The sequence below is a fragment of the Muscardinus avellanarius genome (assembly GCF_963383645.1).
Source record: "Muscardinus avellanarius genome assembly, chromosome: 4".
NCBI lineage: Eukaryota > Metazoa > Chordata > Mammalia > Rodentia > Gliridae > Muscardinus > Muscardinus avellanarius.
The window spans coordinates 40,093,824-40,110,245 of record NC_137789.1 but is presented as its reverse complement, the minus strand read 5'-3'; the positions used below and the strand labels follow the sequence as shown (position 1 = coordinate 40,110,245).

The 16,422-nt window shown below is 41.0% G+C and overlaps 1 protein-coding gene across 3 annotated transcripts in view; it reads left to right on the top strand.

The window, feature by feature from the left end:
* Positions 1–16,422, top strand: part of VPS13B (vacuolar protein sorting 13 homolog B) — a gene marked incomplete at both ends in the record, with an annotated part of 689,491 nt that overhangs the window by 647,893 nt on the left and 25,176 nt on the right. For all 3 annotated transcript variants that reach the window (XM_080693506.1, XM_080693505.1, XM_080693507.1), the window contains one exon: positions 14,622–14,740. In XM_080693506.1, coding sequence (XP_080549632.1) covers positions 14,622–14,740 — 119 coding nt within the window. The remainder of the gene's footprint in view (positions 1–14,621; positions 14,741–16,422) is intronic.

Below are 16,422 nucleotides of genomic sequence, written 5' to 3'. Positions count from 1 at the left end.
ATTGTGGGAAGGAGCCTAGAGGGGCTTGGGTGTGATGGGGGAAGCTCCAACCTGCAGGTATGGAGGAGGAGAAGCTGGCGGAGTGACAGGAAAGCCTGAGGAGGCATCAGGGTAGAAGCCCTGGAGCTAGGCCAAGCAGGGTCCTGATTAGCAAGTGTGGGTTCAGGACAAACAGCAATGAGGGACTGGGGGAGCAAGGGAGAGCTGCCCCCTGGAGGAGCACAGCCATCAGGAAATGAGATCTGTGGGAAGGAAACTCTTTACATAGGTGGGAGAGGAGCCAGTCAAGGAGAGTAGGAACATGAGCGAGAATGTGCCCAGAGAGGCGACTCCCAGGCCCGGGCAGGGTAATTTCCCTTGAACAGCAGGACCGCGAGGATGGGCATGAGTACAGGTAGAAAGTGGAGGGGTGGGCTAGGAAATTGAGTGAACCGCTTCCCAGATCCTTGAGTTTATTTGTGAAGTATGGAGGGACCATCTGCCAAGAGAGAGGGGAAAAGGGAGGGATATGGGGAGAGCAGTAGCCATGGAAACAGATGAAGGGTCTGGCCAGGGACAGCCTGCAGGGCCTGGACACCTGCATTTGGAGCAGCCCCATGCTACCCAGGGCTGTGCTTTCCATAAGCAGCGCCCATTTGTTGAATGCTAAAATATCTGTGAAGTCTGTGCAGCTTCAGGAGACGTTCCGGTCTTGTTAATTCACAAAATAAATATCATGAGCTTCTCAAGGGTTTCTGAACCCCCCTGAACTGGTTTGAAGGGTTTTGAAATCATACTTATATATGGCTAGGGAATTCTTTACAATAGCCATTCTGCCTGCCAAACTGTATTTGTGGGGTTCCCATTCACTCTAAATTCCCTCAAGCCTTTGTAGTCAGGGATACTTCAAAGCTCGGGGGAGGTGCGCTTTCCAACACCCTGATCATCTGTGGCCAGAGGACCCAGCAAAGGCTCATGTTCCCATTAATCTTTTAGCTGTGTGCCATATGTCCTGCAGACCATGGTGCGCTTCCTCCTCAGAGGAAGATGTGCTTCAGCCCCTCACCAACACCCCCTCAGTAATGCACCAGGCATATAAATCACTGGGGAGAGGGCGCTGTGGCCCTCATGAAAGAGTGGCCCTTGGTGGAGTGGGTCTGTCTCCCAGGCACCTCCCCTCAGCCCTTGGTCTGAGGGACAGGATGTGAGGTTCCAAGCAGACCTAAATAAGCAGAACTAGAACACCATAAAATCTTCATTATGCCACCAGGAAGAACACTCCTTTAGTTTTTGTCCATCTTAGCTGTGTCCCTGGGCTCAGTTTTGTAAACAGGACCACGTCATATTGTATAATTTTACTTGTGGTGTGTGAGAGAACACACAGCCCCAGCTTTATAATCTCACGCACACATGTTCTGTGCTAAGTTGTTGAAAAGACCTCACATGTAGGCCACAGCATTCCAATTATGAACTTGGTGTGGCTTCTCCAGAGTGGTGTTCAGCCAGTGGCCTGAAAATGGCAACTGGTACACATTACCATGATCACAGTGCATAGTTGCCTGACTTAAAGGGAGGAAATCTTTAAGTTCCCAATAAACAAGTAGAGGCATAAGAACAAGTTTATACTGATAATTTTGAGTCATAATCTTGATCCTATCAGCAAAATAGTTTAGAATACTGTCAGTGTATGGGATTTCAATTTCTAATAGTCAGAAACCTAAATTTTTATGAAGTTAGGCAGTATTACTTTGAAAAATCAAAACAAGGTAAAAAGAACACGCAGCATAGTGTGTGTGTGTGTGTGTGTGTGTGTGTGTGTGTGTGTGTGTGTGTTTTACTGAGGATTAAATCCAGGGACATTCTACCTCTAAACTATATCTCCAGCCCTGTTTTATTTTTATTTATTTATTGGCACTGGGGAATTGAATCAGGGGGATTCTATCTCTGAGCTATACCCTTAGGCCTTTTTTTTTAAGTTTTGTTTTGAATCAGGGTCTCACCTAGTTGCTGAGAGTGTTGCCACATTGCTGAGGCCATCTTTGAACCTGTTATCCTCCTATTTCAGTACTTGTAATCCCAAGTACTGGGATTACAGGTATGTACCACCACACCCAGCAGAAGTTATCATTTAACTAATAAAAATATTGTAAAGCCTACCTCATTCATCCAATCAACAAATATGGAATTTCTAATATGTGCTAGGTATTGAACACAGTACTGGGATGACATAAAATGTTCTGAACAAAAAAGGCACCCAAGCCTTGCCCCCAAAGAGTTTCTGTAGAGGAAATGGTAATCAGCAAGTTATAGCATGGAGAGCTGTATTCCTATCACCTCTTTTGGAAGCTGTGAAGGAGGGGAGTCGACGTGTTATAAGAGAGCACAGGCAACAGCCAGAGAGCCAGGGAGCAGGCCTCTGGACGAGGCACCTTGCATCTCAAGGATCCACAGGCACAAACTAGACAAGAGTGTGGACAGTGTTCCTAGGGAAACAAACAATGTGTTTGAAGGAGTCAGAGTGCAAGGATGGTCCTTCCAAAGCACTAAATGCCAGTGTGGCTGTCAGGCCAAATGAAGGGAAAGAGAAGGGACAGGTGGCCTGTGACACAGCTAGAGACCAAACCCGCAAAGACCCTGTCTGACTTATCAAAGACTTTTGTTTTCATCTTAACCATGGAAAGTCATTCGACTGTGTCATAAACTTGATGAAAAATAATTCTGAGCCATTGAAGAATGAGCAAAGAATGCTTAGTTGGAACTCCCCACGATGAATTCATCCCGTCACAGGTGAATTTCCTTCTAAAAGAATCAGAATATTTTCATGATTTAACTCTTGACTACAGTGCTTAGTGGGGTCAGCATCAGTGCTGTTCTTGAAGTGACATTTTTTTGAAGATTTAAAGGAGTTTATTAAAAAGACAGAAATATAGAAGATAGTTACAGCCTCATGAGGGGGGTTCGAATGAAATCACCCTCGGAGTGACATATTTGGAAGAACATCAGTTCACATTTCTATGGCCCTGCACCATTTACAAAGTGCTTTCCACACAGCATCCATTCTTGTTTGCTCAAAATAATTTTATTGAGATTCTATCAATATACCTTATTCCTAAATAAGGCATAAATTCTACCTTCAAGGATTTGAATACCTAAATATATGTAACAAGTCCTAAGATAGAGCCTCAGATTGTCACAAAAATCTGAAGATTTGGGAGGATTCTTGGTATTGAACTCAGGGGTATTCTACCTTTGACCTATACTCCTAACCCTTTTTATTTTTATTGTTTAGTTTCCAACAGGATTTCAGTAAGTTACTGAGAGTCTTGCTAAGTTGCTGTGACTAACCTCAAACCTGTGATCCTCCCATCTCGGCCTCCCAAATACTGGGATTACTTTGCAGGCCACACTGTGCCCACCAAAGGTTCTAAGATACTTAAGGCAATATTTTTTATATTTACTCACTGATGAGAGGTTTGAGGCTTAAAGAGTAATCTTCAAGGTAGCTTCCAACTGCACAGAGTCAAGCTGGCACCTGGATCTGCTCACAGGTCACTAAGTCCTGGTTTTTTGCACTTGGCTGAGGTCCCTGACTGTCTAACTTAGTCTTGCCTCAACCACAGATCCTGGTGCCTGAGAGTCAGTCAAAGCGCGGGTTAGAAAACGTTTTCTGCTTTCCCCTTTTACCTGTGCAAGCATGCCTTCCATGACATCTCATCTCAGAAGTCCACTGTCCCAGTCACGGCCAACTCCAGTAATGATAAGAGAAGACTTTCTTCCTAATCCTATAGAAAACCATCTCTGAGGAGCATCCAGTCTTTACCCTTGTTTTGCTCATTAGAACATCACAGGCTGCTGGCTTCCCCTGCAACGCACCCACACTGAGAGTGTTTGATGGCAGCATCAACATCTCTGAGTGTTCCCTTACCCAGGCCAAGGCTTTCTGGTTCCTTGGATCACTCCTTCAGTAAATGTGATTTCCAGACCCATCACCACAGTTACCCGTGTCAGAACACACCAGTGTTTTGTGTTCCCTATTAAAAATCTGGCAGCCGGAATTACACTCAGTATTCCAAGTGTGGTCTAACCAGCTATTACCTCCCTGTGCTTCCATTAATAAAGTAGAAGATTGAGTTAGCTTTTTATTAACAAGTTTGGACTGTTTGTTATTACTGAACTTGTGGTCAGCCACATCCCTCGAGTCTTTATCATATGACTTGCTGTGCAGTTGACTTTCTGAACCCCATGACAGAACTTTACATTTATCCCCAATAATTTGAGTCTTGTTGCTATTGGCCTAGTCCAACTTTTTGAAATTACTTTTTAAAAAACTGATGCTGTCATCTAACATATTAAGTATCCACAGTAGCTATATGACATCTGCAGATGTGGTGAGCATGCTTTATCCATGTTTATCCAAGTCATTAATAAATGTATAAAACAGGAAAAGTCCAAGGCCTTTGTAATGTGGAGGACCACTGGACACCTGTTCAGCCAGCTATAACACACCAAGTTGTACTGTTGTCTAGCCCACAGTTCTTAAATATGAAAATGCATCTAGAAGTACTTCTAAAGGATGCAAGCTGTATAAGATATTTTGTTATCTATAAGAATATCATGAGCCAGGTGTGGCGTGGTGGCGCACACTTGTAATCCCCGCGGTTGGGAGGCAGAGACAGGGGGATCACGCAGGTTTGAAGCCAGCCACGCTGGCTTAAAAGACCCTGATTCCAAATAAAAATATAAAATAGGTCTGAGAGTGTAGCCCGGAGGTAGAAGGGCTTCCAGGAACCCCAGTACCACCAATAAAATAAAATAAAACATCATGAGCTACTTTAAGTGCCTTGGTGGGCCAGGACACAGAGATGTGATCAGTCCGCAGCATGCAGAGGTAACCCTTGGCCCTGTGCTTAAAGCAACAGATAGTAATTTCCAGAGATATCTATAACCTGCATCCAGAAATTTTTATACATGCAAAGTTATCAGTCCAAGTGAGTATCTCATCCAGAAAGTGTGTAGCATAAGTATTTTGGCTTCTTGATTACTTCGTTCACCTTCTCCCATGCCCACACCAGAGGCAGAACAGATATCAGCAGATTGGCACCTACTTCCAGGTGACTGCCAAGTGCCCTGGTTTACAGTCTCCTGTGTGTTTACAGTTTGTTCTGGCTCAGTCACAACTGTTTCCAGGGATACTCAGGAATAAGGAGTCCTTTAAAAAGATTTTCAAAAAGTATATAGAGGGAAAAATTACACCCAGAGTACCTACTGGTTTTCTTTTCATCCCTATCCACCCTTTCCTTTTTTATTCATCTTAGAAATTCATAACCTTTCTTTTCCTCTCTTTTCATAGCTTAGCTACTGTTTATCATCTTCTCTCTCTCTCTCTCTCTCTCTCTCTCTCTCTCTCTCTCTCTCTCAGATAACCCCTCTCTGGCCCTCATATCCCTAAGTTCCAAATGTGCTTTTCCAGCAACCCACTGAGGACCTGAAGGACCTACAGGCACCTCACACTCATCAAGTCTGAAAACAAGATGATCACTTTCCAAACCTAGCTTCTAGAATCTCTGCTTTAGTTAATGTCATCACTATTTGTCCAGTACAAAAGCCTTAAAAGATGTTGATAAAGCTGGGTGTGGTGGTGCACACCTGTAATCCCTGTGCTTGGGAGGCAGAGACAGGAGGACCACCTGGGTTCGAAGCCAGTCTCGCTGGCTTAAGAGACCCTGTTTCCAAATAAAATAAGAAAAATAGGTCTGGGAGTGTAGCCCGGAGGTAGAAGGGTTCCATCCCCAGTACCACCAAAAAAAAAAAAAAAAATGTTGATATAAATTTGTACTAAAAGCCTTTTTTATCTCAAGAACTTTGAGTACCTTTTTTTTTTTTTTTTGTATGTCTGGGGATGGAACCAAGGGACATTCTAACTCTGAGCTATTTCTCCTGCCCTATTTTTTATTTTTATTTATTTTTCTTTCTTTCTTTCTTTTTTTTTTTTTTTTTTTTTTTTTTGTACTGGGATTCCTGGAAGCCCTTCTACCTCCGGGCTACAGTCCCAGACCTATTTTATACATTTTATTTGGAAACAAGGTCTCTTAAACCAGCACGGCTCAGCGCAATCCTCCTGTCTCCGCCACCCAAGTGCGGGGATTACAAACATGCGCCACCACACCCAGCACTTACTCTTTATTTTGAAACAGGGTCTCACTGAGTTGCGGAGGGGCTAAGTAGCTGAGGCTGGCCGCAAACAAGCGATCTTCAGGTCTCAGTCTCCTGAATGCTGGGATTACAAACAGGTGCCTCCACGCTTGTCTACTTTGGGTACTGTTTATCTCAAGCACTCTAAAAGTATTGCAATCAGTGTCTGTCATATCCTTCAAAGAAGATGCCACTTGGAGCTCAGAGTGGTGATCTTGCACAGCGTGACTAGAGGTGGGGTTCAAACCCAGGACTCTCTGGCTGCCGAGCCTGGCTGCTTCCTACCACATCGCAAGGCCTTCCTTGTTCTCTTTTCCTCCCACGTCCAGTAAGTCACCAGTTTCTGTCTGAGATACCTCTGAAACGTCTGGAATCTGTCACTTCTCTGTAATCAGGGTCTATTTCAGGCCTGTGGTTACCATCTTGCTCCCAGATTTTAGCAGTAGCTTCTTAAAAGGTTTCTCCATTGTCAGCCTCTCCGCCCCCAAGTCTGAGTCCATAACTACTACTAAAGTGATTCCTAAAACAGAGTGTAGCCCAGAGATGGCTCTGCAGTCCATCAGATGGCTTAAAACAGATCACAGGTCAGTCCCTGAGTTCACATGGAGACTTCTCTTCAAAGACTAAGTCTTTCTTGCATATCATGGTTTTCCTAGTCATGATGTTCTTTTATAAACTATTTACATGGAGATATAAGTAGTAGAGTTTAAGCTTATTCCTTCCCAAAATAAGGGGTGAATTTTTTATGAAAAAAGGTAGTTTTAGCCAAAAGTCAGCTACACAATAAAATGCCTAACTAGCCCTTTATTGAACCTAGAGGCGTTCTGCCTCCACGCTACATCCCCAGCCTTTTTTATTTTTTGTTATAAAACAAAAACAAAAAAAATCTCACTATGTTGCTAAGAGTCTCACTAAGTTGGTGAGGCTGACCTCAAACTTGAAATCCTAGCTCAGCCACCAAAGTACCAGGATTACAGGCATGCGCCACTACACCTGGTTGGAATGATATTCTTATACTCACAGTAGGTAAGACAGATAAGGTAGAGACCGTCACTGATCAAAGTACTCCAACACAGCCTCAAAAGACAAAGGACAGAAATCCCCAGATATGTTTTATGGTTAAAACAGGAGTATCTTACTATAGATTGCCTAGAACCTTCCATGCACATCCCATACTAGTAGTGTGAAGTGAAGGAAGTAGGACAGAACTAAATAATGACATGGTTCAGGACTGGCTGGAATATTCTGTGATCAAAAGCAAAAAACAAAATAAAATCCCCCTGGCCCTCAGTCATTTAACTCATTTTTTCCCAAATACTTAGAACAAACAAATGTCCACCCTCTCAAGGTTCTAACCTGTCACTACACCACACTGGAATCCATGCTGCTGCGTCATGCTCGCTCTGGATATGGCTCCTTTTGTTCTGCAGACCGAGGAACTCATTAGCTCCCTCTCTTCCTGCTGTCCCCTAGGACAGAATAACAGTAATGATTTCTCCAATTTGGAAAAGGAAAGAATGAGACACTTGTCAGCCTTTTGCCCATCACAACTCTACATTCTGGGTACATGTCTGCATAGGATTTATAGCCCAGAAGCAAAATGCAGTATGTGAATGAGCCCTGTTTCTACTCGTGTGCTTTTGTTCTTGAGGTTTCTGGATTGGCCTCTGGGCAATCTTTCTTCGCTACCTGAAGCTTGTATTGCGTTTCAAGTAATCATAGTCCCTATTAGTCCACGAGTATCTCGGGCAGTATTAATTTTTCATCAATTCAACAGACTTCTTACCTACTTGATTCCAGGGTGTCCCCTATGCCAGTGGCCATATCCCTGGTCCTTTCTAAGACATATTTCTTCACTATCTTGCTTCCTTATATCTTTTTGGATTTAAGAAAGTTTTATGGGAAAATTAAACCCTTAATCTGAATTTTTTTCCTTTGTCAGCTTAACAGTTGAAAAGTTTTCATGTTGAGTATAATACCTGTAGTCAGTACTAAAGCTCAATATTAATCTGCCTTCATATCTAAAGGCTTTCTGATATTATTATTTTGCTGGTTAGGGCTTTATCTTAGTCTGTTTAGGGTAGTATAACAGAATATCATACACTGGGTAGTTTATAAAAACTATAGAGCCAGGCACAGTGTGGTACACACCTATAATAACCTGTAAAGTGGTACACACCTATAATAAGGTTGAAACAGGAGAATCACAGATTCAAGGCCAGTCTCGGCAACTTAGTGAGACCCCATTTTTAAATAAATCATAAAATTGGGCTAAGGATCTTGCTGAGAAGTAGAATTTCCCTGGGTTCAATCCCCAGTACAAAAAAAAAAAGTTGTTTCTCACTGTTCTGTCATCTAGAAAGTCAAAGCTCAAGGTACCAGAAGATTCAGTATCTGGTGAGGCCCCATGTCCTGGCTCACAGATGGTCATCTTTTCATTGTAACCTCAAGTGTTTGGAGTGAGGGCCTTCCTTAGTTCCTTTTACAAGGGTACTCCTAATAGCATCATCTGCGTGTCGGGGGGATTTTTGCCATGTAAATACAGGGGGAGCATTAACAATCCGCAGCAAGTTTTAAGACACTTACAGGCTTGCAAGGCCTAGTATCTCTGGAATCTCTCTATTCTTCATTTTTGTTTGTAACCTGGCCAGTTCTTTCCTGGACTCATCTCTTCTTTATGATTACATTACATATAGCCAACAGCAACCAACACTACTTCAAACTTTATCGACTAGAGCTACAGATTTATTAGTTTTTGATCTACTTCCCCAATAGTTTTAGGCAACAGTTTTACTAAATGCTTTGACAGTTCAAAATGAGTATCCCCATTTTTGTAGCTTAATTTCCATGTCCAATTTTACTACTAAGCCAAGGCATCCTATTTTTGGTTTTTACTAAAACTCTACTTCTATTACCAATGTCAGTATTAGAAGTGTTATGTAGGTTATACAGCATATCATAATCCTTGATTTATTTCGTATTCATACTACATACCCAGTGCTTATTGTTAGGGGACTCTCTTCTGCATGCTCACTCTAGGACCCAGACTGATAGAGGCTTTGTCATCTTGTATCTACTCCAAAGCCTAGCAGCTTAAGACAGCAACAGTTCACAACTTCTTAGGATTCTGGGATTGACTGAGTGAGCCTGTGTGTTCTTCAGTGGTTGGCCGAGGGATGCATCTGGGAAGGCTACACAGCTTTCTCACCACGTGGTCTTTCTTCCTTCAGGAGGCTAGACTAGACTTCCTCACAGGCGAGCAGGAGGGTACCCCAATAAGCAAACTTTTTCAGGATTCTTATTTGCCATCTTATTTGATGTCATGGTAGCCAAAGAAACTCACAAAGCCAAGGTCAAAGTCAGTCAAGGAAGGGGCTACAGAAGGGCACAAATACTGGATGAACAGCTCATAGATTGTGTAACAACCAGTCTACCATTATTCTCAGAGCAGGAATCCCCAGACTTTTCTTTGCAATCTAGATAGGATTTTAGGTTTTGTAGACAGTATAGTCTCTGTCACAGTATATCCCTTTTATTTAGATGGAGCCAATGTATACAGAAAAAGCAGTGCTCTGTTCCAGTACAACTATCTTGTGGACATGAGGTAGTGAACCAGATTTGACCAACCTCTGATCTGGAACCAAAATCCTTTAGGCAGTTTCTGCAGCAGTAGAGAAAGTGGCTCCTCCATGGTAGGCTCAAAGTAATGCATGTGAGGGCTTGCTCATTGGCCCAAGCTAGTCACATGGCCACAACTAAGGCAAGTGTGGGATTTAATACTGCTCTCTACAGGAAGGAGGAGGGAGCTGGTCAAGAGTAAGCGTGGACATCAGAAGTCTGTGCCACAGGAGCCACCTTTCAAGATGTTCATTAATGACAGGCATGGTGGTACACGCTTGTAATCCTCACGCTTGGGAGTCTGAGACAGGAGGATCGTGCCGGTTCAAAGCCAACCTCGCTGGCTTAGGAGACCCTGTTTCCAAATAAAATAAAAAATAGGTCTGGGAGTATAGCCTGGAGGTAGAAGGGTTTCATCCCCAGTACTACACACACACAAAAAAAAAATGTTCCTTCAGGTTATCTGCCTTATCTTTACTGAGTATCAGGCATGGGTTATAAGCACTAAAGAAAACAGACGTAAAATCATTGCTTTAGTGGCATTCACACAGACCAGGATGGCTGGTACCCAAGAGGGAGCAGCACTGTGCTCGCTTCTGCTCTGGAACAGTAGTTTTTGTCTCATTTTTTTGTGCACTTGGTTTATTTATTTATTTTTTTACCACTAAGCTGTTGAGCAACTTGAGTGCATGAGTTTTCTTTCTCTGGTAACTGATTCTTTGTGAATTATTAGGTGTTTATCAAGAATAGACGGAATTATTGAACAATCAAATCATCAAAACAGCAAGGCATGTTGGCACATGCTTTTAATCCCAGTACTTGAGAGGCTGAGACAGGAGGATTGCAGGTTCACAGCCAGCCTGAGCTACTTAGTGAGGCCCTTTGTAACTTAGTGAGACCCTGTTTCAAAATAAAGAATAAAATGGGCCTGGGGTTATAGCTCAGAGGCAGAATGTGGCTGGGTTCAGTCCCCAGTACTGCAAAAAAAAGAAGAAGAAGAAAAGAAGAAGAAGGAGGAGGAGGAGGAGGAGGAGGAGGAGGAGGAGGAGGAGGAGGAGGAGAAGGAAGAGGAGGAGGAGGAAGAGGAAGAGGAGGAGGAGAAGGGGGAGGAGAAAAAAAAAGAAAAAGAAAAAAACCATCAGATCCCTCCTAATTGCCACAGCCACACTGAAAAGAGGTTTAGAGCTATGAGTTATTACCCCACACCTAAAAGGACACAAGTCTGTTTCTTCCATTCTCTCTGTGGGGGAAAGGGGATGCCCAGCAAAATCTCACTTCATAGTCCAGGATTTGGGCCAGAAGAAGAACCTTGAAAGTTTGGGTTAATCTGCTTGCTTCCAAGTCTCTAGGTGGTTAACAGAAACTGTCAACTTGCTTTGTCTCAATATCTCAGAACAGTATGGTGTCCTCATTTCATAATGCCTGGAGAGCATTACAGAACAATAAATGTTTTCCTATTATGGTCTTCTTCTTCCCTCCTTTGAGGGATACTGGTTCTGGATTTTAGCAGTATCTACTAAAAGTCTGGGTTATGTACTGAAGTAATGGTCCCTGAGAAAAGGAGAGAGAGAGAGAGAGAGAGAGAGAGAGAGAGAGAGAGAGAGAGCGCAAAAGAGAGCCTTAAAATGGTTTATGCCAAATGAATAATCCTGTATTTTTTCACCTAGTAAAAAAGCAATTTGCTTACTTTTATGTCATAAAAAATGGATTTTTTTATAAATGGGAATGTTTCTCAAGAATATTAATTGTGTTTTAGATTTCTAAGCTGAGGGATTTTAATTCTAATTTTTTTCAGTACTGGGGATTGAACCCAAGAACATTCTCCCCCAAAGGTATACCCCAGCCCTATTTTTTATTCTTTATTTTGAAACAGGGTCTCACTAAGTTGTGTAGGACCTCACTAAGTAGCTGAGACTGGCTGCAAACCTGTGATTCTCCTGTCTCAGCCTCCCAAGTACTAGGATTTACATGTATGCACCACACCCAGCTTAATTAAAAAATTGATCATACTCAAGTTCAGTCTTACCTTTGAACAAATAAAGCACATTTAGGATATGGATTCCTTTAAAACAAATATTTTTTGCAGAACAATCCATTTGGGAGACATGTCCATAGAGAGCACAGATATAACAAATTGACTCATCTAGTGACTGAGTCAGGTACAAAAAGATAACTGTACTATACAAGTAATACAACTTGTGATCAAATAGAAATGTGTTTTAAGTACATATTTTTACAATTTGGGATGATTTTACTGTAGGTCTTTATTCTGGACTAATATAGAAATAAAAACAGAACTCTCCTGCAAGCGTAAGCAAGGTTTTATTTTTATAGGCAGGAGGTGGAGGGGGCAGAGCAGGAGAAGCACGAAGTCAGAGAGAGACATGATGGAGCATCTCAGAAATAGAACACTATTGCCTTTAATTCTAACCTTTATATAGGAATGTATTATCTCTCTTATCCTGGCTAGCCAATAGTCATTTCCCACCAAAAGCAGGTGCTGGCCCACCAGTTATCTCTGTTAGCCTTTTTTGACAGGACTGCTATCAATGATCAAAATATGTCACTTATTTAACATGTCAGGGGGCTGCATGGTAGAAATTAAAAGCCCACATTGTTCTTTGTTTATTCTTATTCCTAAAATTTAAAGCCTGTACTGACCATCTGTGTCCTTGAGTAAGGCTCAGCATCCTTTATCTCTGTCTGCTAGCCATTACTTTTTATGTCGAAAGCTTGTTTTGTACTAAAAAAAAAAAAAAAAGAATGTAGTTTTTTAAGTATAAGGCTTTAACTATTTTTGTGTCATTAATAACCAATGTTGGGTCAAGGTATCCTGCTTTTTCATTTTTTAACTTAGTCTAAACTTTTGTTGTGAGGGTCTGTATAATTTTTTTCTTTAAGTTTAGGTGTCAATAATTTTAGCATTCAGTGTTCTGCATCCTATCTTAGTTGCTATGACAACCAGCCTATCAGCTAGCAGGCAGCTTTTAGAGGGCAAGGTCAGCCCAGACACAGAGAAAAAGGATTTTATTGTTTTGCCTAAGTAAAGCTATTCTTATTAGCAATTAATACTACTCTTATTAGCAATCAGTACCTACTCAATCCTCATCATATATTTGTTTGTTTGTTTGTTTGTTTGTTTTGGTATTAGAAATTGAACTCAGGGACATTCTACAGCTGAACAGGTAAAAAATGAAAAGCACTATTTTGAAATTGGATCTTGCCAAATTGTTGAGGATCTCACTAAGTTTCTGAGGCTAGCCTCGAACCTGAGATTCTCCTGTCTCGGCCTCCCAATCAGATTACAGGTATATACCAGCACACCTGGCTTGGTATAAGTGCTTTTAGAATGTAAGAAGTTGGATATGGTAGTATATACTGTAATCCCAGTACTTGGGAGGCTAAGACAGAAGAATCACAGGTTCAAGGCCAGCCTCAGCAACTTAGTGAAATTCCATTTAAAAATAAAAAGGGCTGGGAATATAGTTCAGAGGTAAATGTCTCTGGGTTCAATCCTACCCCCATTCAAAAAAAAAAAAAAAAGAGTGTAGGAGTAGGTATCAAACCGAGGAAGATAATAGAATGGAATAGGGTATCCTTTAAGTTGTATTTGAAAGATGCACATGATTTTGAAAGAACTGGTATGGGGAAGAGTATGTTCTAGGCACAGGAAGTGGTGCATGGCAGGCAAGAGCTGCAGCCAACCAGAGCTGGGGATGTGATAGTAGCTGGGCTGCAGGGAAGGAGCAGAGGGAGGAGCAGAGATGACATCCAGGTGCCCTGCATACTGGAGATGGGTGGGTTCTGAGGAAGGAGAGGATGCGCCAGAAAGAAGCCCAGTGACCTTGACATTGCTTCCAAATGTAAGTCTGTGGGGCCATGTAAATCTGTGGCACCTCTTCATGTGGTCACGATTAGAAAATGTTCATTATTTGTCAAGTAAGCACCTAGCTTTGTTCCTTCACCCAGGAATTGTCAGTTTTTCTTCTTTTATTTGCTGTCCTAACAATAATAAAAAGGTCCCAGATTTAGACTGAATTGATATTACAAATAATCAGAATCAACTTTCCCAAGCACAAGGAAGTTCTTGCCCTCTCCCTCAGGTAATCCTGGCTGTGAACATGGTGTTCTTAGAGTCGTTTTTCACATAGTTCTGTTCTGTTTTCAAATATTTATCCATTTAAGCAACATTGGTATTTAACACTGAAAGGACATCTGTTCTGCCGGCCTGGCACCTGGCTTCTGAGATAGTGGTGTTTGTTTTTGTTTTTTTTAAAGTCTTAGTCTACCTTCTCATGGAAAAAAAAATTAATTTTGACTCTTAAAATTATCTAAAATTCTTCTTACAAATTATTTGAGGAACCTTGGGAGGATTAATAGTGGGTTTATGTTTTTTGTGCTTTGCATGGAAGGGCACTACTGAAGTAGTAAGTGAACACTTAGAAGCCTAACCATTTTCTGCACATTGCATTTCAAGTTCTGAACTTTGGGGATTTTTCCATTGAGATTCATATGTACACATGAAGCTGGCCTCATGGCCAGGCTCCAGCCTATGTACGGTTAGTTGCCAATTCCAGAGAAGCAGAGAATGAAGACACTCATGCTCCGTCATCCATCATTTTTTTTTTCTGTGAACCTTACAGCTGGATATTGAAAAATCTGGATTTGATTTTTTTTTCATTTTAAGTCAGCCTGTACATATGAATACAAAGAAATACAACCAGGAAGTGTTTGTGGTATTGAATCAGAAGTGGAGGCATTTCCAGGACTGAAGTCCACCATTTCAGTAGTGTTAATTCTTTTGAATCAGATCCCGAATACTCTTTCTGCAGGTCGTGTTCCTCACGGGCTTTGGCTATGTGTATGTAGACATTGTCCATCAGTGTGGCACAGTCTTCATCACCTTGGCCCCAGAAGGAAAAGCAGGACCTATTTTAACCAATACCAACAGGTACGTTTAATTACTTTGCAGTAGCAGTATAGTAAACTTTTCCACTATAAAGCTGAAACTTACTATTTCCCATTCTTTGTCATTCCCTTATGCATACTAAAGCTTTTGGTTAATTACTGTATAATCCATAAGTAAGGATCTAGCAATCAGCATTAACTCATGCCTATCTATAGTAGATAGCAATATACCATCTTTCTTGGCTCCCACTTCCAGTTCTGCTGTGATAAGTTTAACAAACTAATTTGCAAATTAATAAGTGCACCTCAGAGTTTCACGATAATTATTAGCATGAAATATAAGCTAACATTTTATATTCACGTGATAACCTAGAAATTTAACTTAGTAACTAGAGCTACCTCAAATATAAATGCACGTTTTAGAGCTACATTTTCTCCCTTCCCTTTGACTTGAGTTTTGTAGTCAACTTTTAAAAACATGAATTAATAGCCTTAACTCAAAAGAACTCATATAATTCAATAGGAACAATATAAAGATTTCTCTTTCTTCCCCAAACAAAAATAAATGTAAAAGACATAAGCAGAAATTTCTAGGAAGAAAAAATACAAGTGATCAAAGAAATGGGAGCTTAAAGAAAAGACTTTTCATCCAACTTACAAGGATGTTCAGACAGAGACAGTCCGGGTGAAGTATGAAGTGGTGCTGCTTTCTGAAGAACACTTTAACAATAGGCAGTAAGGGCTTTAAAATGCCTTTGGCTTAGAAATTCCACTGTTAAGAGTTTTATGATTTTAAGAGTAAAGGAAAGGCTGGGCGTAATGGTGCACGCTTATAATCCCAGCGCTGAGACAGGAGGATCGCAGAGGTTAGAAGCCAGCCTCAGCTACTTCGTGAGGCGCTCAGCAACTTAGGGAGACCCTGTTTCCAAATAAAGTATAAAATAGGTCTGGCAGTATAGCCTGGAGGTAGAAAAGCACCTAGGTTCCACCCCCGGTACCACCAAAAAAAAAAAGAGTTAAGGAAATAATTAAAGAAGTGTCCACAATATACATGGAAAGATATTACATTGTTAATTATAGTGGCAAAATGTTCAGAGTATAAACACACCTCAGAGGGGAAATGAGTGATACATAAATGTACAGTAAATGGTACATCACAAAAAATAGATAACATAGGATTTGTTTTTTTGTGGTGCTAGGGATTGAACCCAAGAGTGTTTTACCTCTGAGCTATTCCCCAAGTCCTATTTTATTTCTTATTTTGAAACAGAGTCTCAATAAGTTACTAATGTCCCCACTAAGTTGAGGCTAGCCTTGAATCTATGATCCTCCTGTCTTAGCCTCACAAGTACTGAGATTACAGATGTGTTCTACCACACCTGGCAGTGATATAGAATTTTAAAGGACTAGGATAAAGAAAAAACATGTGATATAATCTAAAGCAAAACAAGCAAAATATATTATTGAATATATTAATATCCTAATTATATGTCATCTGCATATATAGACACATGCATATAAATGTGCACACACATTATATAGCTTATATAGATATATGAAATTCTTTGAAATAAGACTGAAAGGAAACAATCAAAATTGTTAATATATGTGGGATTATAAGCATTTATTTAATAAATTTTATAACCAAAAATAATTTAAATTAAAATGTAAACTAATGCTGAGTTTTGTATATTTATTTAAGCCCTTTTAAGAAAAAAAGTTTCT